At 36.9% G+C, this 25,461-nt stretch overlaps 1 protein-coding gene across 1 annotated transcript; it reads left to right on the forward strand.

The window, feature by feature from the left end:
* The first annotated feature begins 6,095 nt into the window (after positions 1–6,095).
* Positions 6,096–12,704, forward strand: crybb1l2 (crystallin, beta B1, like 2). The gene is made up of 6 exons (XM_053501816.1): positions 6,096–6,130; positions 8,235–8,326; positions 9,198–9,316; positions 9,462–9,594; positions 11,485–11,627; positions 12,051–12,704. The coding sequence occupies exons 2-6, from the start codon at positions 8,237–8,239 to the stop codon at positions 12,220–12,222; spliced, it is 657 nt and encodes a 218-aa protein (XP_053357791.1). The 5' UTR covers positions 6,096–6,130; positions 8,235–8,236; the 3' UTR covers positions 12,223–12,704.
* Positions 12,705–25,461: the final 12,757 nt, after the last annotated feature.

Here is a 25,461-nt window from a genome sequence, read left to right on the forward strand (position 1 = left end):
CAACTATTTTTAAGTCCTGTAGCAGGCATCAAATTTAAAATGTTCTCATTTTGTGCATAAAATTGCTCAATTTAACATTTATGTTCTATTGTGACAAAAATTTTGGCTCATGTGCTTTGAACGTCTTTTAGTTTTCATTTTATTCAAATTAAAAAAAAACTTCCCAACTTTTCCTGGAATTCAGGTTGTATGATTTTGTTGTATATTGACTGTATATATCTTTAAATAAACATTTACATTTCTACAATCATATGGTTAGTGTTAATTTTTTGGCCAATGACACAGACAGGCATGAAACTAAGTCCACTCACTAACTCCTACACATTGACAAAGTGTTTAGTGTTAAGCAAATGTGAGGTGAATATACATCCATTAATCATTGACAGGCTTCACTTCTTGTGATTCTTGCACATATCCATCTGTCACACATGGCAGTTATACGTCACAACGTATCAGTGCTTGTGAACTGGCCCAACTGTTTATACGAGGGGCGTTCAAGTCAAACCAGGACTTATGATGTGGATGGAGGTGTAAACCTGATTGTCGTTTACAGAAGACTTTAATCTCAGTAGTGTGTTGTGCAAACATTTCAAAGAAGGCTGTGTGTCTATGAAGGATGATCCTGGCCGAGGTGGCTCTCAGTCCACTGCGGTCATGCCCGTGAACATTCAGTGAGTGAAATGTCTGATCCTTACAAATTGAAGGGTAACTTGTCACCAACTTGTGGAAGAGATGAATCTGTCTGTGGAAAATGTACGCACAATTATTCATGAACACCACTTGCACATTGCAGGAACTGGGCTGGGAGTTATTGCCACATATTCCACATACAGTCCTGACCTCGATCAAAGCTGTTTTCACATATTTGGGATATTAAAGGAGTTCCTGGGAGGCCAGCGTTTAGCACGTGAAGCAGGTAGTCCAATCATGGCTCTGGCATACTGAGAAAACTTTTTACCTTGATGGTATCCAAGCACCAGTGAAACACTGGGATAAGTGCAATAGCGTAGCAGGGGATTATATAGAGGAATAAAGGGAGTGTTTACTCTGATAACTGTGTTCTGTTATTCTCCACAAGTAAAAATCCTGGTTTGACTTAAACACCCCTTGTAAGTAACAATTTCATGTTTTGTCCTATGTCATCCAAAAGACTTACCCTCTTATCACAACACAAATTAATTGACTGAATAGATTCCCTCTCTTTAAACAGCAAGCATGATGTAAATACATTTATTAATTTATCAGTGCTACTAGAGCAGTTTGATTCTGACTATTCCCATCACGGAAAAAACCAAACATGTTTCTCTGAGTTAAAATTAGATTCAGAACATTTGACACATGAAGTGAAAGCAGAAGTGACTACTCCCATAAAAAGGCCCTGCATTGTGTGTGTGTGTGCGTGTGTGTGTGTATGTTAAATCTGTAAAGCTGTCTCCTCGCTGTTTTAATATGCATGCATGAATGTTTGCAAAGTGTTGTGGATAATATCAATATTAATGAGTTGTAGTTAATAACAACCTTTTCTGATAAACCCAATGTGTTTTAAATCCATTTAATCCTAATGATCAGTCATGTAAATTTACGAGCATAATAATGGTAATAATAGTGTGATTTAAGCTGCCCCAACATCAATTTGTTCCAAAAGACATTAATAGTAATAATAACGATGGTGCCTTTAACGTTAAAATACATTTGCAGACCTTTTGGTTGTATATCATAAACCATGACATCCTTGTGTAAAGCACTATGAACTGAGTGTACAGTAAGTACAAAACCTAAATATTATGTCTAACCGCATCACTGACTGATTCTGTCCTCAGCACTAAATGTAAACTACCTCTGCTGTGACAGGTGGAAATTCATTTTGTGTACCTGTCCTCTCTTTTCCTCCCCCTCACCTGTCTCTCCTTGGTAGTAGTTTTAGACTTATTGCAGGACTTTGACTTGTGATGGAAAGAAATTATCTACAAAAAAGGGGGTAAAATAAAAATGGAAAATGAACATGCTCTATGAGAGTTGTGGATGCACAAAAAAAACCCTGACAAGTGTGACAGAAAGAGCATCTAAAAAGGAAACAGTGGGAGGACATTTTGACATTTGGGGAATTGTAGAATTTCTGCTCGTTTGAACATAGAATAATTTTGTCTAAAACACAAATAGATTTTTTTTTTTAACACAGTGCTTACATATTTAGTTGTCTGGCACTTTTGATTTCTTGAACTTTCAAAAAAATGAAATTCTTCTTTTAGCTATCTAACGTTAACTGTGATTGACATTGTGTAAATGTGTATTATTATTATTATTATTATTATTATTATTATTAATAATAATAATAATAATAATAATAATAATAATAACATTGATGACTCACACCTCCTATAAAAAATCTTTATGTGTTAAATGGAGAAAGTCTGACTATATCACCTTGTTTCCTTGGTCACAGAGTAGCCTGTTACTTTATTAAGCCTATACTGAAATTGGAAATAAAAATCTAATTTCCTGACCTGTTTTTATGATTACATATTGAAGGGTGGTATTATCTTTTAGAATGTTGCCTGAAAATTGGTTCTCTCTCTCTATTTCTCTCTTTCTCCACAGAAACGCATAATAATTTCCATCAAGAATTTCATTTTCCTTTTTGGCCGATCTGTTGTTTTGATAATGGGAGAGTCAAACCACTTCGTAAAATCTTCCCCAGCACATCTCAAAGACTTTCAGTGGGGTTACAATCGGGACTCTGTGGTGGCCAGTTAATATACAGTATAAAAAATGACTCATCATGCTTATTCATGCAAGTTCTTGTTCCTTGTGTTCTTGTCACATTGTGAATGTGGAAATGGTCTTACTTTCACTATTAAACATAGCTATGATTTTGCTATAATTTAGGATTTTAGGATCTGCTTTTAGATCTGGTTGGCCAATCTTCTCCAGAAAGGGCTTGTGTGTGCGAAGATTTTCGTTCCAACCAGGTGTGATTTCTGCTTCATTGCAATGAAAACCTGCACCCACACAGGCCCTTTTCTGGAGAGGATTAGACAACCATGATTTAGGTGATCTGCAATCATGATCATTTGTAATTTTCTGTGAGGTTGATGGGTCAGCACTATTTTTCCAGGCTTTAATGATGCATTGGCGAGTTCTGAACTCAATTCCAGTAATTTCAGCAATCTAATTAGTTGTTTACTTGATGCATGATGGAGGCCAGAAATTGGAGCATTCTGAAACAGAGTAAAATTCTGCATTGACCTGGTTGTTTAAAAAATCAGAAGCTGCTCGGTACATCAGTTAAAATTAAAATAATTATTGTTGGCTGAAACATATTAATCAATGCAGTAATTATCCAATCAAATGCTCTATCAAACACATTTCTTTTGTTTGTAATTGGATTCAGATTCTACATAAGGCATCACAAAGGATCATAATCTTCGAACAAAACATGGAAAAAAAGAAAATCATAAAGTCAAAATCCTGACAAAACTTGTGTAGCCCCCTTTAGCATCAATCGTGCTCAATGTCTTTTGTGAAAGTTGCAGTAGAGACTGTTTATTTTCTGAGATTGTAAAGCCCCATCCTTCTTGACAAAAAGCCTCCAGGTCCCATACATTCTTGGGTTGTCTTGCACCAACTGCAAATATCTCAATGATAGTGAGGTCAGGAGACTTTCCATGGGCAGATCAGAAGCTTTATTTTTTTTTTTCTGTTGTAGCCACTTGAAGGGTCATCTTGTGAGGTGCTTTGGATCACTGTCATGTTAAAGAGTCCAAGCGCACGTCATGTGTCAATATTGAAGTGATTAAAATCAATCATGAAGACCATGTTTAAAAACCTCTATTGTGCATCTTGAAACAGCTACATCCCTTTTTGCACAAAAGCCAGTATTTTGAGGTTTTTCAAAGGTTTTTCCAGGCAGCTTTATCAGAGTTTGAACAGTAGAAGAAAATACAGTAGAAAATATAATTTTAAAATATTTGCATATCTTTTTATATTATACCTAATTTATACAATTTAACAACCTTTTCTTTAAAACTCCTTTGTTGGGTCCTTTGCCTTGCCCAGAGGTCAGTATTAATCCAAGTCAGGGCATCTCAAACAAGTCACGGGTGTGAAAACTTACCCTTAATTGCCTTAGGCCACCGGTGTCTGTCAGCATGTATATATTACTAGGGCAAACATTTTAGGTATTTAAAGTCTAGATCAGAGTCATCTTCACACCTGAAGGTAAGTTTTGGCCTTGCTTTCCTTGGTTGTTCTTCATGAGAGCCAGTTTTAATATACGTAGTGCCTGATGGGTTTAACAAATGCATTTGATAATACTGTTCTTGGAAGAACTATTCCAAAACAGCTGGCCTTTGTGTCTGAAAATAACAACTGACTGTTGAGGCATGAACACACTGAAATATTGAAAAGCGTGGGAATACCTTAACACTCGAGTTTTGGCCCTGGCAGAGCTTGTGATGACGTCCTCATACTGTACTTGTCTTGGTATGTACTTTTCATTGAACAATAAAGCCTGTGCAGACAGTCTTTCCTGAGACGATGCAAATCTCAAGTATGTTTTTGTCATTTGAGACAGAAAATGAAAAAAAAAAAAAAAAACTCTTGCCAAACAATGGCCTCTAAAAATCAGTTTTGGTGCCTCTGTTGACTAAAGTATACAGCAGTTCAGGTGGGTGCTTGTTAGTTTTATGTTTATGACAGTTTCCTCTGAAGCATGCTTCTAGATACACATATCTAAGTCTGTAGTGGGTCTTGGACCATCATCAGCAAACAGGGTGCTGACCCCCACAAAGGGAGCTTGACCTTATGAAGCAAGGAGGTAGGAGATGCTTGTTCAGAGGGGCAGGGTGTCAGAGTGATGCTCTCTGAGGTTGGGAAAGCAGAGTGATTTTCTCACTAGGGCATGGTGGTCGAGCAAGATTCTTGCACTGAGCCAAGATAGTTTCCACAATAGGATAGAATAGGCAAAAATCCTATTGTTAGTATCACAGGCTTAAGTGGGCTGAAGCCAAAACAAATCCTTCTCACTCTCTGGCCTGAAGATCTTTGGAGTGGCCAGACTGTTAACCTCAGTCAGGAGCTGGGCTTAGGAGGCTCATACACTAACCATAGCAGGTTACACCAGTAGGTGCTCCTGAACCAACTTCATTTTGGACCATAGGTGCATTTGGATCTCCTGGAACATTTCTCGCACTACCCACATGCTCCTCCAATAGACTGTTATTTATATTTAGGTTTAGCATTAGTCAAGGATTAAAAAGGAGACAGATATTCATACAAAATCCTCTTTAATAGGCCTTGTGACATAACACCAAAACAAATTAGAACAGGAACTAGGCTAGGAACCTTGACTGATTGCTAAAGCCAGAGTATAACTTATTGTAAACACACTTAACATAACAGACACTAGGCAAAACTAAATTAAACCCCCAGAACTTATATATACAACAAGAAAACTATTTCGAACCAGACGCAAATACAGTAGTTACAAATGACAAGTGGTGGCTGATGGGTAGTGTATCCCAGCACCCTTCTGACACCACCATGACACCCACACACATCAGTGAGCCTTGGCTGCCTATGATCCATGTCATTAGTTCACCAGTTGTGACCCGCCGTTTTGGAGATGTTCTGACCCAGTCATCTAGCTATCACAGTTTGGCCCACAATTTTACTGCTTCTAACACATCAGCTTTGAGAACTGACTATTGACTGTTGATTAATCACTATAATACTTCACCTGTGTGTCAGTAGTTTATTTTATTGCTGATTAATTTGTGAGTTCACCTTTATGGAATCTTCTTGGTTTTATGTTTGGAAATTAAAAAGTATTTGTATAAACCAAAGCTGATCAGGTGTCAATCATCCTTAGGCCCTTTTTCCCTTTCAAGCTTTAGTCATCTCTCTCCCTCGCTCTCTCTTTCTCTCTTCTCTTTCTCTTTTGGTTTCTGTGTCTCTGTTTGATGATGGGGTAATTTCTATTCTGTGCATGGGGTGCTGAGCTCAGCGGGTTTGTTTGTTTGGGTCTAATCCCACCGCGTTTGGTGCAGGCCTATAAAAGAGCTACACGATTGTTTTCAACACACGCTGACTGGCTGTGTGAGAGAGACGCCGACTACTCACTTACACTCAGGTAAGAATCCAGAAAGAGAGAAACAGTCCGAACACATATTACTGATAAAACGAATAAGAACATTTTCTTATTTAGCAACTGCTAAGAATGATTTAGTAATTTAAGTAAAATTAGTAGTAAAATAATTTGCCAAAAGACATAAAAAATACACATAAAAACAATAAAAAGTAAAATGTTTATAATGAAGTCATCATCTACTCTGAATGTGAAACAGGAGAAGAAATGATGCATTGAGAAAAATTAAGGCATGCAGTGAAAGCCTGACGGATAAGAGTGATGACATAGCATTTACTCTGGCATTGACGCAGAGAGTGTTAGAGGAGTAGGAGGTGAATAACATAACAACAAGCTATGAGTTGCTAACGTCTTACGACACAGTTGTAATGTTAAAAAAGATAATGGAGGATGACAGAGTGTCTGTCAACTCACTAAAACTGTAAGTGAGTCTAGACATGGACTATAAAGGAGACAAGAGGAATAAAAGGAAAAGGTAATCATCAATTAAGCAGTGATTATGCATTAGAATAAATGAGCCATTAAATTCAAGTTTACCTTAAATAACTTTAAAGCTTTGTTTTTTTCTCATGGCACTCTTTACCGAGACAGAAAAAGATAGCTATTTGCAGTATATTCCTGTACTACTGTAAAATACTAGAAACATGCCAAGAGCTCAATGTTCCTTTACATTTCCAAGCCTTAATGTTATGCATAATTACAACAAGACACTTTAAGAAGTCCCTATTATCTGTTAAGTTTGAGACATGATTCATTTGTGTTTTGGACAACTTCCAGCACTCTCACACTTTACTCCCAAATATTTTCATAGGAGCTTCATAAGCATGAGAGATTTTGGTTTACTTCACTCAGTATCATCCATCCAGATGATACCATGTGACTGGTGCACTCGTGCAATTTTACTACAGAAAGTCAGCCTGCCGTTTATAATAATAATAGGGTTAAGAATGACCCAATATTAAGGTGTTAATGAAGGTCTTCTTATTTGTTTAATCAAACCCCAGCTAAGCAACTGCAAACAGTTTATTTGCTATAAATGAATTTTTATTCATCAACCTGTGTGTCAATTCATAATAATCTTATATAAAAAAATACTAATTAATAGATAATTAGTTTTGATAATAGTATGTCCTTGAAGCTTAAATTATTAGTGTGATTGAGATTTTAGGTAGCATTAATTGACTTTATTAGGTTTTTTACTTTAAGAGCTTACAAAAGCTGAATAGGTCACTATGTGTACTAATGCAGGTCTAATAGGTCAGTATGTGTTCTAATGCAGAGTTTCAGATGTCACTACTTTGTAGCTAAACAAACACGATGACATGTTTTCAAGTTAAGTTGTGCTCCACGTAAAAAAAAATAATAATAATTGGAGCAAAAAAAAGGTTGAATACCAACAGAGGCCAGTTTATGCTGCATCCACAAAACCAAGGCCACAAAGCTGAAACAGGATTCGTTTTTATGTCTGATGAAAAACAGCACTGTAGTGAACTAAACAAACTGCATTTGGCTCTTGATTAAATCATTAATAATATTATGTATATGAGTTCTATAATATATGAGATGTATAGTATTATTATTGCCCTCAGACATCCCTTGAAGCCAAAAAAAATTTGAGGCAAACTTTAGTATGTCAAACTTTTACACTAATGAAATATGAATTTAGAGGTTTCATTCATGTGCATTTATTCACGTAATTTTCACAACATGCATGGGGGGGGGGGGGTGTTTGTGTGTGTGTGTGCGTGTGAGCGTGTGTGTGTGTGTGTGTGTGTGTGTGTGTCCTTGTGCCCTGTAATGAACTGACACCCTGTTCAGGGTGTACCAAGCCTTGTGCCCTGAGTCCACTGGGAGGGGACTCCGGGCCTCCCATGAGCCCCTACAGGCTAAGGGAAATAGAGAACATGTGAGAGAGTGAGCGAAACTTCCAAGTGCCTAATCTGAGTCTGATTTTAAAAAGAAAAAAAAAAGAAAAAGATTTTAATTACCCCTAATGTGTTCCTTAAAATAAAGTGTTTTTTATAATTAATTGTGCTTCAATTAAAAAATAACACATTGGTAATAATCTTGCCCTCTTTTGTAATTACAGTTATGTCTTCCGGTGAAGAGAAGCCCAAGCCTGTTGCTCAGCCTGATGGCAAGCCCAACACCAAGTCTGATGTTGGCAAGGACACCTACAGGGTAAAACACACACACACACACACACATACACACACACACACACTCAAGCTTGACTTACCAGTCTTGTGAGGATTTTTACTGATATATTCAGAAATCCCTAATTAGTCAAAATAAATCATTTTGGCCCTGTTAGTTTATATTTAAATAATTACATTATAAACAATAACAATAAAAACATCAAACAACAGACTAGAAATTCTGGATTAAGTGATTTGAGTGATGTAATAAAAAACAGTAGAGTTGTTCAAAATTGTTTACCCTCAGTGTTACTTTCTATAAAGCATAGGCAGGCAAACAAAGCATGATCATGACAAGTCTCACTTTTGGTAAGTTCCAGTTGCCATAGATACCTGCTTGTGATTAGATCTTGTTCTGCTGCCTTTATTTTTTCTTTATATAGTAAAGTTCAGATTTACTGGCTTAATGACAATCCAAGAACTCTTTAAAACATTCTTGCATATGAGGGTGGTGTGATCTTTAGGTTTTTTTTTTGTTGTAAAAATGTGTTGTTATTGCCCTAATCATGTTAATGTTTTTTAACTGCTAATATTTTTAAAAATATATTTGCTTCTTGATGTATGCACAAGAACAATAATCTTTATCTTCATTGTTGTTCTTTACTAGACCTAATAAAAGTTTTCAGAAGTTAAAAAAAAAAATCAATTAAATAAATAAACGAAAGAATGATGATAATAACTTGATTGGATTCATTATCAAACAGTCTAGACTTGCTATAAATTTTTAATTTTAGACACAATGATATTATTTATAATAAAGGTTATTTCACGTTCTTACTTGGTGTTCCCCAACCCTACTAGTCTCACCTTTTCCTTCTCATCCATCTCCATTTCTGTCTTTCTCACCCTTGTAGATGTACGTTTTTGACCGTGAAAACTTCCAGGGCCGTATGATTGAAATCAGCAATGAGTGTATGAACGTGTGTGAGATGGGCATGGACAAAGTGCGCTCCCTTCGTGTTGAATGTGGCCCGTGAGTAATAAACAGTTACATGCCGTTATTTCAGACATGACAATAACAGTGATGGTGAGATCCTCAAGTCAAGTTACTCACCCTGACGCTTACTCCTTCCCCCACCTCCTCCTGCCTCCCTCTCTATTTCTCCCGTTTTCTCTAGTTTTGTTGGTTTTGAGCAGATGAACTTCTGTGGTGAGATGTATATCCTGGAGAAAGGCGAGTATCCTCGCTGGGACTGCTGGAGCAACTGCCAGAGGAATGACTATCTGCTCTCATTCAGGCCTGTCCGCATGGTATTAATTCTTCTCTCCATGAGTCAAGTCAAGTCATTTTATTTAAATACTTATATAGCGCATTTAAAACAACAGCAGTCGACCCAAAGTGCTTTATATACTATATAGTATAAATAGATAATTGCAAAGTAAAACAAAATAAACTATAAAGCATAACATAAGAGTAAAACACAGTTGAAAGTAAATAAATAAGAGTAAAAAGTCAAACATGAATTAAAGCATAAAACAGATGCATTAAATTTGATTGACTGATCGATTGATAGACAGTTTGCATAACCTCAGCCTAAACTAAAAGCAATTGAAAAAAAGAGATAGATCTTTATATTTGATATAAAACTGTAAACAGTGGAAGCAGGTTCAATGTGGGCTAAGAGGTTATTTTACAGCCTGGGGCCAGCAACAACAAAAGCTCTGTCACCTCTGGTCTTTAGATGGAATCTAGAGACTAAAAAATGTTTAAAAGAAGTTTAGAGTTACCTAAAAATAGCTTATTGGGTTAGCATAGTTAGTAAGGTATTGTGGAGCTAAACAATTGAGAGCTTTAAAAAAAAGAAGTAGAATTTTAAAATTTATTTTAAAACCCACAATGCATATTAAGAACATGCAAACTTCATGCATACAGACTGGAGGCAACGTTTAAACCCAACCCTAGAGGTGCAAGGCGACAGCGATTAGCCACAGTGCTGCCTAATTAATCATTAATGCGAATGGAGTATTTTCAGTCTTAAGACTAACTAAGGAGTAATATTGCAAGATAGAATGTTATAACAAACATGTTCATCTGCAGTCACAGTTTTTAATTGTACGCTAATCTTTTAACAGTTTCTTGATGTTTTCACATTATTCACTAATTGTATAGAGATATTTTTAACCATGCTCTTTTGAAGCATAATTCACTATGAGACTGTGTTCTCCATGCTGAAGGTGCATCAATAATGTCAACAATCTACTACAATTAAAGGCAGAATAGCAAATGCAGAGGTGAGGAGCAGAACTCTTTCAGGATGAACCTGACACATTTATGTGTGTGTACTAGAACTGTTCTATAAATCATAATCTGTGAACCAGGCACAGGTTAAAACACAGGTGATTAAAACGTAAACCGTAAAAAACAACAACAAGGAAAACAAATACTGTAATAATTATTTTTAAAAATCAGATAACCTATTCAGACTACAATACCAGGTTAATTCAACTGTGGAAGAGATGAAGCCCTCTGTTCTAAAAATCAGTGTAATATGTTTTTCATATTAAAAACATATCACATATTAAAGTGAAAAGGGACAGATGCTACACCAAAAGTTAAGGACGCAATTGTTTCTTACTGGCTTTTTCTCCCTGATGGATTTTTACTACATCCATGTGGGTAATTGAGGTTTCTACAAAGGGTCTTTCCATGTCCGAAACTGATTTAGTACAAAGAAAAGTACGAACTTCAAATGATCCAATTTACCCTTTTGTTTCTAAAGGTATAGCAAAACTTCAAAGCATCAAAATATTCCATTTTTCTAAAAGTATAGCAATGCAGCTGAGTAAACTACAGATGCAAATCATCAGAGAAGGAACCAGTCAACAATTGGAAATAGCAAGAATTTAAACTATCTAGTCATTATTGTACAATTATTAATATTTCATATTAATTATGAAGATTAAGTTATAACGTTAGGATTATTGAGCTTAGGGTTGGGGTAAGATAGGTTTTGTATTACATAAAAAAAGATCCCATTTACGTCATGCCTTGCTTGTACTGTATTTAAGTTCCAAGAACAGGAAGCTGTGCCCATATAAGGAATATGGCAAATTCGATGGGTCATTGTGGAAAGATTTAGTGTAAATGTGATGTCAGGGTAAATTTTCTTGCAAATAGAAAATCATTAGCTTTTCCAACAGGACCCAGAGAAGCACAAGATCTGTCTGTATGAGATCGGTGACTATAAGGGAAGAAAGATGGAGATAATCAATGATGACGTGCCCAGCCTGTACTCCTACGGCTTTACTGACCGAGTTGGCAGCATCATGGTCAGCTGTGGCACGTAAGTACTGGGCTACTTGCTTACGTGTGTGTTACCAAGAGCCAAGTTTAAAATTAGGACTTCAGAAAAATCTGTTGATTTAGCCTTTAGTTTCATGAGAGATCTCTAAAACTACTCTAAATGTTTATGATAAGCTGAACACATTGAATGATCCAACCAGTTCATTATCCAAACACAGAGTTTTGCATTTTCATGTCCAACTTGCTTTAAAATCTATTCGTGTAAATGCACAGTATGGTAAATCCAGCTCAGAAGGGGTCAGTTTTGTCTGAACCTTGATTGGAAATTGCTGCACAATCTCTATTCATTACCGTCTCTCCTACATGTTCTACCTTTGCACCCTCCGGCACACTTCCTTACACCCACAGATCTCCTATTCCTTCCTGCCTTTCATCAAATGTCTCCTCTTCTTTTCTTCCTCAGCTGGGTGGGTTACCAGTACCCAGGCTACCGTGGCAGCCAATACCTACTGGAGAAGGGTGACTACAGGCACTTTAATGAGTATGGTGCTCGGTTCCCGCAGATGCAGTCCGTAAGGCGTGTGCGTGATATGCAGTGGCACCCTGATGGATGCTACACCATGGCCAGCAAGTGAGGTTTTGCGAGGATGGGAAAGAGAGGGAGAGGTGGGGAGAGAAAGAGAAGGTGTGGAGCTGAGGAGAGAAGGGGAGGAGCAAGGGACAAGAAGGAGAGAAGGATCATGCCATCCATATAAGGGAAAGAGGAAGAGAGGAGTGGACTGTGGTTGTCTGTATTGATACAAATCAGGAAATCATGGCTACTGACCATAGATAGTGATAGTGTGTTTGTTAAGCATAGGATGGCACACTCTTTATTCCTCTTCTATGTTCTATCCCACTTTTTTCTTCTTTTTTCCCTTCCTGTTTACTCTGCCTCTGCCTCATCCTCCTCATCCTCATACCGATTCTGAGAAAAAATCCACTTCAAACTCTTTTCTTCAAATGGGGATGGGATCTGGGAAGATGATTGACATGGATGTGTATGAGTATGGTGACAATGAACAAAGTTTGGGCTTTGAGACCATATAAAAACCCCTCATCTTTATGAAATAAAAGAAAACATGGCATCACTTTGTACTGTGTCGTTCATAGCTTCAGCTCTTCTAATGCTTTTTTAGAAGCTATCTTTTTGACCTAGACTAAAGCTGGGTATAAAAAAAAAATGGTGTTAGATTATTATTCAAGTGGTGTTGAATTCTTCTAGCCATTAGAAGTGAATTGAAATTACGAGGGGCATTCAAGTCAAACCAGGACTTTTGATTCTACAGAATAACAGAACACAGTTATGTAGGCAGTATATAAGCCCCTGCCTATGCACTTATCTCAGAGAATTCACTAGTATTTGGATACCATCAAGGTAGAAAGTTTTTTCAGTATGCCGGAGCCATCGAAATACCTGGCCTTTCATGTCAAAATGTCCTTTTAACTCATTAGACGTTAGCAATCTTCTGTGCCGGCCAAAGGCACTGAGCACTGTGCAGATCGTACAGATGATGTAAATGCCCCTTCCACAAGTTTTCTGTTGATTTTCATGGATCAGGCATTCCACTTTCTAAATCTCCTGAGAATGACTGCAATGAGATCTGAGCAACCTCAGCAGGGATTGTCATTCACACACAAGCCTTCTTAAAAGGGTTTGCATGATTCAAATGTTTTAGTGAAGACTCTCATCAATGTACTGTGCATGAAGTCTTCTGTAAATGTCAGTTTAATGCATTCTTCTGCTCATTAGATGTCTAAGTCTCAGTTTGACTTAAATGTCTTCATAATGGAGGCCTTCATCTTAGAGGAGGAGTTTGAAAATTTAACATACTTTAAAAAGAAAAGTGTAAAAATTGTCAGATGTTTTCCTTTAACTGTGAACTCATTTCACTTCCTCTGAAAAATTACAGATGCCCTATAGTTAAGCAAACACCTGAACTGGCAAAAGATAGGCAATTTTTGCTCTGTGGCTAACAACATTTTTTACAGAGCCTTTAAAATCATTTGATCATTTAGGTCTAGAAACATTAGACTTTAAATTGTTAAAATTAACTAAAAACAGGTTTCTCAGACCATAACATTCGTTCGAAAAAAAGGTGCATAAACTTTTGCTTTAAGGCCGAAACATGTACTGTATATAAATCAATAATGTACAGTACTAATGGAAGACATTTAGGTAAGTATTTTTTACATTTTTAATTTCTTATTATATATATTCTTTATAATAATTAGTGCTCTAAAACAAAATGCAAGCATAGCCTCGATTTCCTGTGAGGCATTAATTAAGCAAAATAAAAAATAAGTCATAGAATTTAATAAACAACAATCAGCATTGCCCTTGTCAGAGGATGTGGATACAGGCAAAGCATAGGATAGCCAAATAGTGTGCTGTATGCTGGTTATCCTATCTAAATAAGCCTTTACATATGTATCCATCTGGAAATGTGTGGACCAACAGGGTGCTGATTTTGTTCACCCACTTCGGGAATACTACAGTACATCATGATTACAGAAATGTCCACATGGAAAAGAAATTGAGAAATTACTGTAGGTTTACAAACTCATATGAAGGTGAACTAAATTTAGCATGCAGGCCAAAGTCTTTAAGAGAAAGTCTTGTGAAATTATGATTCAGGTAAACATTTTACAGCCTACAAATACTATTCTATAGTAATCATTTTATTTAAAATATTTTGCATGGATGTAAATATAAGAGCCACAAAGTGGCTTAGTGGTTAGCACTGCCATCTTGCACCTCCAGAGTCTGGGTTTGATTCGAGTTTGCATGTTCTCCTAGTACATGATGGATTTCCTCAGGGTGCTCCAGATTCCTCGCACAGTTCAAAAACAGGCAGATTAGGCTAACTGCCATTCACAAAGTGTGTAAATGAGCATGTAAGTGTGTATGAGTGTGTGCAATGTATTGGCACCCCACCCAGGCCCTCTGCGACCATTCATACAGGATTAAGCAGTATAGATGATGAGTGAGTGAGAGTAAATACTAAAAAATGTCTCTAAATCAGGCATCCATTGTCTACACAGGGCCTCCGAGTGGTGCAGTGGTAAAGTGCTCGCCCTATCATCCGGAGATCGCTGGTTCGATGCTGTTACCTCTTACAGCCGGAGGTCTAGAGAGAGCTGATTGGCCGAGCTCTCTCAGGGGGGAGGGATGAGAGGTACTTTGTGGTCCCACATTAATTACGGCTCTGCAGCCAATCAGGGGCGTCTGTGAGCTCGCGCATGCGAAAGGAGCGGCTAGCGCTTTCCTCCGAGTGTGTTACTCCACCCCTAATGGTGGGTGAGCAAACAGTTCGAAAAGATGCAATTGGCTGGCGTCACGCGGTAGGAAACACGTGAATGGCTGAATGGTAGTAGTAGCATTAATGTGGGAGCCCCCTAGTGATGGGGAGGAATTGGACACGACTAAATTAGGAAGAAAATCGGGCACCGCCCACCCCCTCAAAATAAATCTATTGTCTACACAGCTTATACTGTGATGGGTCATGTTAGGACTCATGGCACAAGCAAACACACACAAACGCACACACGACGGAGTACCTGGAGTAACCAAAGGAAACCCACCAAGCACAGGAGGAACACGCAATCTCTCCACATACACGCATGCAGACTAGAGACTCGAACTCTGAATGTGCAAGGTGACAATACTGAACACTGAACCACAGTGCTACCCAATGTCTCTAATAAATAGCCAGCATATTACTTTAAACATTGAAATAATATGCTTAATTTCAATGAAATAGTTTGCATGTACAATAATTCTGTACTGACTTGGCCCAAGAATTTTTTTACACTTAAAGGTTTTTATACAGAAAAGCCATTTAAACCACAGCGAGAGTAAACAGAATAGAGCGTTTATTTAAAAAGGATGAAAAATGTGGTAGCAAACTGCTTTTACTGCCAATACGCTTCTGAGCTAAAGAATGTGTCTTTTCTTTGTCCAGCTAGCTACATATCTGGCCCTATTTGCTCGAACGAACAATTTATTTGTTGGGTCCCATGGAATTTCAGTTACTGTAGTATCATCACAACTGTTTCCCAATCAAGAGATTTTCCCATGAACATGAACATATAATCTCTAATCACATCATTTTGATTAGCCCGTTAGCCCCTTATCTATTCAGCATAGTGCAGGAACTGACTAACTTCTTAATTCTTTGTTTTTCTAAGTACAAACTATAAACCAACTTATCTATGAAAGATCCAAAAACAGAATGAGTAGCTAAGTAGTTATGAAGGCAGTGTTGCCAAGTACGTGTGGGTTCTCCATGGATCTCTTTAACCTGCAGCCATGGGTGTTTTTTATTTTTTTGTAGGTAGGTGTATTATATACAGGGATACACCAGCAGCTATATGGTGTGGTTTGCATTTTGTATTATATTATAACTATGGCCATGTACAGTATGTTGGCCATATAAAGATATTAAAGATATTCAGTAATTAGGTCTACTTATTCTCAAGACTATTAGTTATTTATGACATAATAATATGACCCCTATATTGGACCATGGAACATAACATGACATGACATAACATAACAGGAGTGATCCAACATGTTTTAATAGTGCTTATCATAGGCTTGTTCTGCTGTTTGTTGTGATTATTTGAATTAACATTGAGCTGTTTGTATATTTTAACTTTGTTTGAGAATATGAACTGCTTAAAATGTAAAAAAAAAAAAAAAAAGGGAGGGGGGGAATAAGGAAAAAGAAACATGCACCAAATAGGATGGTTCTAAGGTAGATCTTTTTTTTTTTTTTAATGTAGAAGACTTTTTCTTCCCTGATGGCATAGGCATAATTTATGTGAAAGCATGAGGAATCATTTTCACACATGAATTAGCCAACACAGAGTTCTGTCCTTAATCCCACTGAAAGTCCTTGGGATGTGCTGGAGGTTTTATGGAGTGGCTCAAATACAAGGTCTGGGCTAAAATGAAGAAATAAATGTTGTGACACTGCATAAGGTTGTCAAAACAATGCCAAAGCGAATGCACATTGTAATCAAAGCGAAAGGCAGATCAATAAAATACAGTGTATATTTTTGGCCAGGAAGTGTATAACATAGACAAAATAGACCTTCATGTGTGCATCACTAGATAACTCACTTCAATTATTTTCACCATGGACAATGTACTGTACAGTACATGTACAGGATCATAAGACAAATGACATATATGTTGTTTTTATATCAGGCAGGTCTATTGTAAAATAGGTCACAATGAAATAAATATACTTATAATACACTTGTTGAGTGGAGTGTTAAGTATAGTGTTTGGGGATTTTATTATTATGGAATACTTTTATTTTTAAAGGTTTCTATGATATTTGAACCCATTGAATAATCTTTTAAATAAGATCAGTTTGATGTCATATAGATGAGTGAATAAATGCACTGTAAATTTGACAATGAAAGATCTTTGAATAATAATTCACACATCTAGAGACATGATAGAAATACAGTCATATTTATGACTCACATACTGCAAATGCTCTGTTGTGTGTGTGTGTGTGTGTGTGTGTGTGTGTGTGTGTGTGTGTGTGTGTGTGTGTGTGTGTGTGTGTGTGTTTTGGCATGTTTTAATATCTTGGACGAGTCAATATACCCCCAGAGGAATATGAATATCTGTAATATTTTACCTTTACTCTTTAAGCATTATGAAAAAATAAAACAGGTATCCTTTTGGTTGTTGAGTTTAAGGCTGTAGATCTAAAAGTGGGCCTAGTCTTAAGCAGCCTTATTAGTAATCACGTCAAAGGGAGTCCCTCATGAGAATTACATTTACATTTAGGCATTTGGCAGACGCTCTTATCCAGAGCGACTTACAAAAAGAGGATTGTAAGACAAACATGTGTATGTGTACGTGTCTGCATTACACTACAGCTTCGACCCTTAGTAGAACCTCACTTCATCTCAATATTCCATCTTACTGTCATCCTTCCCACACCAGGGCACTGCTTCAAGAAACTCACACACAAACAAACATTAACATGACTGTGTCTCAGGTTTGATGTCAGGTTTGACGTCTGATTCTAGTATGAAGTCAGATTCCCATTATCTTGTTATAGGCTGCTGTGTTTCAGACCCACACACTCCAGCTGTGCTAGTGGGGAAATGTCAGTAAGCAAGCATGGAAGGGAAGGTTGAGTGTGTGATCAGTCTCTTTTTTCTCATATTTACTGTGTTTGCGAGCTCTGGGTATTAACAAGGGGGAAATGGGTTTGATTTCAGTGAAATTGTGGGATGGACCAAGAAGAGAAAGTTATCTAGATGCTCAGCAGGAGATCAATATGAGGTAATTGGATGGTCTTGCAGTGGCGTATTACTAGCACTAGAGGGAGTGAAGAACTGATGCTCAAATATGGGCACAAATTACAACCCAATCCTCATCATCCGTTATTCAATTACTTCAAATAAAAAAGCAGGAGTGAAGCAAGCACAGAAAGTAAGATCTCAGGGGTAAACTGGGATTTTAGGATCAAACCGCACAGTCTGTATTGTTGCGGTACTCTCAGGGCTTTGTCAGTTGTAGATTAGATGTATACAACTGCAAAGAAGCATCATAAAGATAATTCAACCTTTTTACATTTAAGACCAAATTTGCATTGTAAAGTATGTGATATGGACAGTTTCTTCATTTCCCGTATTGTGTGCAACTGATGTATGTTTTTTTATATACCAAATCACAGTTCAGTGTGTAAAAATATGTCATTTGCTCTTTTATATCTTTCTCTCTCTCTTTCACAATCATACACACACACACACATATGTACACACACATACACACAAACTCACAGAGACCTCTCTTTGCGTCATAGTCGCGATGCAAGTTAGCTGAGGGTGATGCACTTCTTTTTCTGGAACCTACAAAACATCTTTCAGTGGAGTGTGATGTAACCTATTTATCTCCCCTAGACAAACTAGTGGGAGTGAACAGGGAGGAATGAGAGGGAGAACGTCAGCAGGAGAATGAAAGGAAAGGGTAGAGAGAAAGAGAGAGAGAATGAGTAGTCTTTGCACATACGTATGCTGGCTGTCAGTTTTACAGCAGTGGTGCAAGTGATTGCTTCACATCTAGTTTTGTCACTCAGAGGAATAGACAGAGGAGCACCGAACTCACTTTATTCACACTTGTTTACACTTCTCTTCTTTTTTTTTTTTTTTACCAATATCTTTTGTCATATCTTGTCCCTTACTGACTATAAGTTGTTTTTTTGTTTTTTTTCTATAGACTCTCTCTACTCTCTCCCACTCTAGCTCACACTCTCCTCCCTCTATTCTTTCTTCTATCTCTTGGTGTCTGTTGGTGTCAGTGTTGCGTTTGCATCTGCGTCATCTGTGAGCCTGTGTCTCAGTCACTGAACTGGGTTAAAAATAAAGAGCAAGCAGCAGTGTGTATGTGTGCCACACACACACACACACACACACACACATGCACACACAGAGAAAGAAAGAGAAAGTATGCGTGTGGATGTATATGGCTATATTTCAACCCAGACTAACACTACATGTGTTCATTTAACACGTTTTCGAGTGAAATATTTGCCTCAGTGATGTGGCAGAGTCCCTATTGGTGGGTTATGACTCCATAGAAAGCATATGGCACATTGTTGAATTTAAATACTGCGTTGCTGATCTTAAGAATTTAAGCAGATCATGGGTAGGGGCAATAAATGTAAAAAAAAAAAAAAAAAAAATAGCGAAATAGGTGAAAAATAATTGGTTTGTCACTGGTTTTAGTCAGATCTAGTGGCTGAAACTTTAAAATACATTTAAGGGCAATCACTAAACTTCATACCTTCAATAATGCATTTACTTTATATAAAAACCTATCCAAAACAAGCATGTTTTCTGACAGTGATGAGAAATCTACAGATTTTGCTTTAAAAAAAAGAGGAAAAACAAGAATGATAGAAGATCTCTCATGCTTTAAGTGTGAATATGTTTTCAGCTCAGAGGTCTGTATGACATAAAACAACATACATATAAATATCACACACAATGCACTCTCGCTACTTGCCCACACACAAGTGTACAGGGGATATGCTTTGTTTATGACTACAGACCAAAGAGAGTGAAAGATAGATAGAGAGAGAGAGAGAGAGAGAGAGAGAGAGAGAGAGAGAGAGAGATGGGGAATTGCATGTGAAAAGCAGAAGAAGGTGAAAGATCATGATTTTGAACAATGTGAAAAAGTTCCACTAGTGATGGGAGTAAAAAAAAGAACTGGAAAGCTAGGAAAAGAACGAAACACGTTTGGTTAAAATATGCTCCACGTGAGCGCATGAGAGAGGATGGAAGAACAAGAGTGTGAGAGGGATGGGCTAAAGAGAGAAATGAATCGTGTGTGTGTGTGTGTGTGTGTGTGTGTGTGAGAGAGAGAGAGAGAGAGAGAGAGAGAGAGGTGCAAGGCAGGAAGAAAGAGATAGACTGTAATTGTGAGTCTGAGTGCAGATGCATTTATGACGTCAAATACAGCCAACCAGTCTTGTATGATCTCATGGTGGCAAAGGAATTTAAGAAAGAAAAGATCAGAGTAAAAAAACTCTAAACTTACTTTATTGCAGAAGTTTTTGGTAAACTTTTGGTAGGTAAATTCAAATGGTAGGTAATCATTCACCTTTGTAAATAATGCAGTAGTGAGATTTAAGCACATGGTTAAGCATGAATAATACACACATACATAAGACATTCAAATTACATTTAGCTCAGTGATTCACATTCGCTTATTATTATTATTATTATTATTATTAGATTTATACTGGAGCTGTTTGGTTACTTTACACAGCAGTGCTATAGACATTTCAATAATGACTGTTCAGGGGATCTTGGTTACTTTTCTATAAAATTTCTGGCTGTGATTTATAATATAGGTTTACATAGTATTAATGTACAACACATCATCATTTCTACAGCAACCATTAATTCACAGGAACCTATATGGTAGGTACGCTTCCTAGTCTAAGACTAAAAATTCTACATATAAATAAACATGCTGCTGTTTAACAAAATAAAACATTTATCATTAATATGAAGTTTTTTGTAAGAAATTGCTTATTAATTATATAGGAGGTTTTCCAGTTCTAAAGTCTTTTAAAGTTCAGGTCAAAGAACTTTAAACTTCCTTTTGTGTGTTTGCTTTGCTTTTATACTTTAAGAGACAGAACAAGACAGAATTTAGTAAGGTAATGACTTTATTTATTAAATTATTGTAAGGGTCTGTCCAATGCATACCAGGTGATGAACACTTACGGGCCTTACTCAACGGCCTGACATTGGCAGCATGGCAGCGCTGAGACTTAGTCTTAGACTTGCTAACTAAGTTAGCAGTTCATTACCTTAACCACTAAGCATGTAATCTTTGGTAATTTGCTGTGATATTAGAGAAATTGAAAACTTTGGGACATGCTTTTATTGGAAATAGACTAACATTGGTGATAACATCAACGCTGCTGTGCAACGCTGCTTTCCTCTCCTTGCTAAATCATGTATTAACTGTAATTGAATTGACTGGTTAAATAAAAAAATCACTTAAATAGAACATGTCTGACAAAGTGAAGATCTCAAAAAGCAACACATCATGCTACGACCTAAAGAAACAGTGGTGAACCTTCTCAGGTTGAGTGGCCTACCAAGATTACTCCTAGAGCACAACAACAGATCATCAAGGAGCTCATAAAAAGAATCCAGAATAATATCTAAAGACCTGCATTGCCTCTGTTTAAGGTCAGGGTTCATGACTGGTGCGGCCATGAGTTCTATACCATTCTCACTGTACCAGAAAATCCTAAAGGAGAACATCTGGGCACCAGTTTGTGACCTCAAGCGCACTTGGGTTATGCAGCAGGAGAATGATTCAAAACACATCAGCAAGTCCACATCTGAATTGGTTAAAAAATACATAATTAAAGGTTTGGAGTGGCCTAGTCAAAGTCTGGACTTAAATCTGATCGAAATGCTGTAGCATGACCTTAAACAGGTTAAACCCACCAATGTGGCTGAATTAAAATATTTTTGTGAGGAAGCATGGGTCAAAGATTTTTCCAGAGCATTGTGAAAGACTCATGGCTAGTTATTGCAGATGCTTGACTGCTGTTGTAGCCACCAAGGGTTCCAAAACCAATTAGTAGATTTGGGGCAATAACTTTTTCACATAGGACAGGTTTGGACAGATTTTTTCCTTAATAAATAAAATCATCAGTAAAAAACTGCATTTTGTATTTACTTGGATTATCTTTGTGGATTTTCTTTAAACTTCATTTAGTTGGAATGCATTTCATGAAGATTTGCTTATATTTAACAAATTATAAGCAAATTTCTTTAATTTATGTTTATGTAATTTTTGATAATTATGCTCTTATTAGGTTTTTCAGCTGAACAATTATAGTGGTTAATGCCAGTACTATAATAATTGTATTTAATATTTTGGGTTGTTTCTGTATAGACAATTGCCTGCATGTAAATATAGTATCAAGCGTTTGAAACAAATGTTGTGGTTACAGAGTGAACAGGAATTACATACTTTGTTAAAAACAACAAAAACACGTTGTGTGCCATTATCTCAAGATCTCCTTAAAATGAGTCAGATAGTACTTTCGTGAAATGATTCATACTCCTTTTAAGCTGTTTTATTCACTAGGTATTACAGACATAATCATAAAACATTACCAGTAAGACCATTAAACACCAGCCTTCCACTTAATCAGTCTGACTTCCAGTCAAAACTAGCATAACTTTTTAGTTAGTCCTGATATGACTCTCGTATCGTTATATCAGAGTTTTTAAAATCTAAACATGTTCTCATCACATTCTACCCACAATGAATAAAATATCTGCCTTGAGGAGAAACATCTATCTCTCCGGCCCCACAGGTTTTAGAAGCAGCACTTGCCCACTTATCTGTCAGTCATGGCTCTCAGTCCAGAAAGATCTTTGTGCTGCACTCAGATTTAAGGGTTCTATCCATGTCTTGTGTTTTGGAGGTATGGTCATAAGGGGAAACACTAACACAACTATGTGGTTACTTGGTGAAGTGCTGTAAAGAATTTATAATAAACAACAATAAACATAATCATGGTATAATATCCTAAATAGTGTGAAATAACACAAAATCCAAACATAATCCTGTTAAATTGCTTCTTTTGGAAAAGGAAAAAGCAACTTGCAATTGATGCAATGTACGACTGAGATAAAAGTTAAGGTACTTGCTTAAGTTCTTCAGTAGTTTGATGGTGTTGGGATTAAAAAAAAATGACTAACTGCAATATAACGTAAAACCTTAAACATGAAGGCATAGCAATCCATACAGCTCAGCGCTCAGCTAGCTTTCATTGATTCAACCACCTAATTAATTCAAATTAACTCACACTGAAAGATGGTATTGAATCAGTGAAATGTAGTTGACCCTTTAAACCTGCTCAATGGATGATGCTTTGAGTAACCCTGATGCTTTTTAATTAGTTTTCTTTTTAGCACTGCTGAAAGTTTGAATCTGACTTGTCAAAAAATGCTGATTACTTTTCTATATCAGCAGCCCTGAGAGCATTTCTGATGACAAAACAAATTGCACGCTTATGTTAATGCATCCAATAAAATGTATTATAATTGTCTTTGTGACACCATACACATATGGTTGTATGGAACACTGTAAAAATTGAAAAGTTAAGAAAACTCAATGGTGTCGTGGTAAGCACTGTGGCTTTGCACCTCCAGGGTGGAGAGTTTGAACCCCATTTGTCCCATGCTTGGCTTCCTCAGGGTGCTCTCACAGTCCAAAGACATTCTGGCTGGGCTTTCTGGTGTTTCCATATTGCCTGTATTGTATGCATGCTTGTGCCAAGTGATAGAATGGCACCACTTTATCCCCTGAGACAGGCTGCAGGTCTTCTGCCCCGCTGAACAGTATAAGCAATGTAGATTATGAGTAAGTAAAAAAACTAAAATAAATTCAAAGCAGATTGCTGCACTAGATATTTGAGTTTTGAGGCCAAATTAAACCACTACCATACGTTTTGAAGTAAACCACATACAGTTCTACCAACTTATTATCTTTTGTTTAAATAAATTATCTCTCTAATTAATAAACACTTACGATTTTAAGTTTACTGTATACCATGGCATGTAGGCATAGTGGTTAGCACCTCAAGGGCTGAGGGTTCGATTCCCGGTCTGTGTGCATGTTCTTCATGTGCTTGGTGGGTTTCCTCCAGGGGCTCCGGTTTCCTCCCACAGTCCAAAGACATGCAGATTAGGCTAATTCTCCTGGGATAGGCTTTAGGCCCACTGTGACCTTGTATACAGGATAAAGCGTTATAGAAGACGCGTGTGAGTGTATACCAACCAGTGAGGGTGAAGTGCTTCATCTGAGACACAGAGGAATGCCAGCAGACAAAATCTATTTTACAAACTGCTGCTCATCCACCATTAGGACACATCATCACTTACTGCTGCCCCTGAAAGCATGGCCAACCTACTTAGATGGGATTTAAACATGCAATCTCCTGATAAGAGGACAAACATTTTATATATATATATATATATATATATATATATTAACAATTAAGGTGTTCCACACAGTATAATAATATATTTTTGACGTTTTGCAATAAAGAATGAATAAATCATTAAGTATGGAAACATTTTCTAGGGGGTCCATCTATAGAAGCAGTCTCCAGGGTCAGAACTCAGTATGGAACAGTCAGTAATGTTACTGTCATCAGCAAATTTACAGAATAGAATTTGTTGTATTTTTGATCTTTTCTGCTCACATGACAGGCTACAAGGTTTTGTTTTACATACTGTATTAAATAAAAGAGAGAGAGATTGATTGATTTGGGTTGTATTTAGGACTGTTTATAGCTGCTACATAAGATGTGATCACAGGAAAACAAATTTTTTTACGAATGTGAGACAACATCAAATGTAACTATAAACCTATTAGGAAAAAAATATGTTGTATTTTAATAGGACAATGCAATTATTGGCAAATGTTATAAGAGGAATAAAACTTTTATTTAAGGCTGTATTTTTAAAAAATATATTTTTTTCTACAACTTGCCTTGTTTAGGTTTACAAGTAGACCAGACGTGTTTGTCCGGTGTATTCCATGGATACTCAGTCGGAATGAGATCTGGGGAGTTTGGAGGCTGGATCAAGCCTTGAACTCTTTTCCTGCTTTGCCCCATCCATGGCTGGCTGTGATACACTGAGTGGTTTCAGTCATGAACTTTTTTCAGCAATTTGTGCTAAATTGGCTTTTCTGTGGGATTGGATAGGCTGGCCTTTGCTCCCCACAAATATAAATGGGCCTTGGGTGCCCATGATTCTGTCACTAGTTTATTCCTGGTTTATACATTGGTTATAGTAAAATAATCAAAGCATGAAAATGAAGACAGATGCAGAGAAGGTAATTAACTATAAAATGAGTTTACATTTACATTTAGGCATTTGGTGGAAGCTTACCTTTAATATCATTTAGAGAAGAATCGCCCCTCCTAAAAATGAATTTTGAAAGTAACAATCCTTTACCAAACCAGTGTTTCTGTGTTTTTTTTTTTGTTTGTTTTTTTGACATGTTGGCTGTATCTTTCACTTTGATTGCACTGAGTAAATACAACTGGATAAAACAAAGAGTGGATGTATTTATTTTAGGGTGCAAAGCAGGGAGGTTATTCTTTTCTATACCCACTGCATAATCAATGTTATTTAATTTGCCTGGCAGTGATTTTAAGGTTATGGCTTTTTGGTGTATACATTTATTATTATGTGAATGTATATTTCATTATTTTTGTAAAATTCATTTAAACATACGGACA

This window comes from Clarias gariepinus, chromosome 8 (assembly GCF_024256425.1).
Source record: "Clarias gariepinus isolate MV-2021 ecotype Netherlands chromosome 8, CGAR_prim_01v2, whole genome shotgun sequence".
NCBI classification, from domain to species: Eukaryota; Metazoa; Chordata; class Actinopteri; order Siluriformes; family Clariidae; genus Clarias; species Clarias gariepinus.

What these genes read in the sequence shown, in the direction of transcription:
- crybb1l2 (XM_053501816.1), top strand. Translation starts at nt 8,237, where the DNA reads ATGTCTTCCGGTGAAGAGAAGCCCAAGCCTGTTGCTCAGCCTGATGGC. An exon ending in CTTCGTGTTGAATGTGGCCC is followed by an intron (nt 9,317 to 9,461) that starts GTGAGTAATAAA and finishes CGTTTTCTCTAG; the next exon opens with TTTTGTTGGTTTTGAGCAGA. An exon ending in ATCATGGTCAGCTGTGGCAC is followed by an intron (nt 11,628 to 12,050) that starts GTAAGTACTGGG and finishes TTTCTTCCTCAG; the next exon opens with CTGGGTGGGTTACCAGTACC.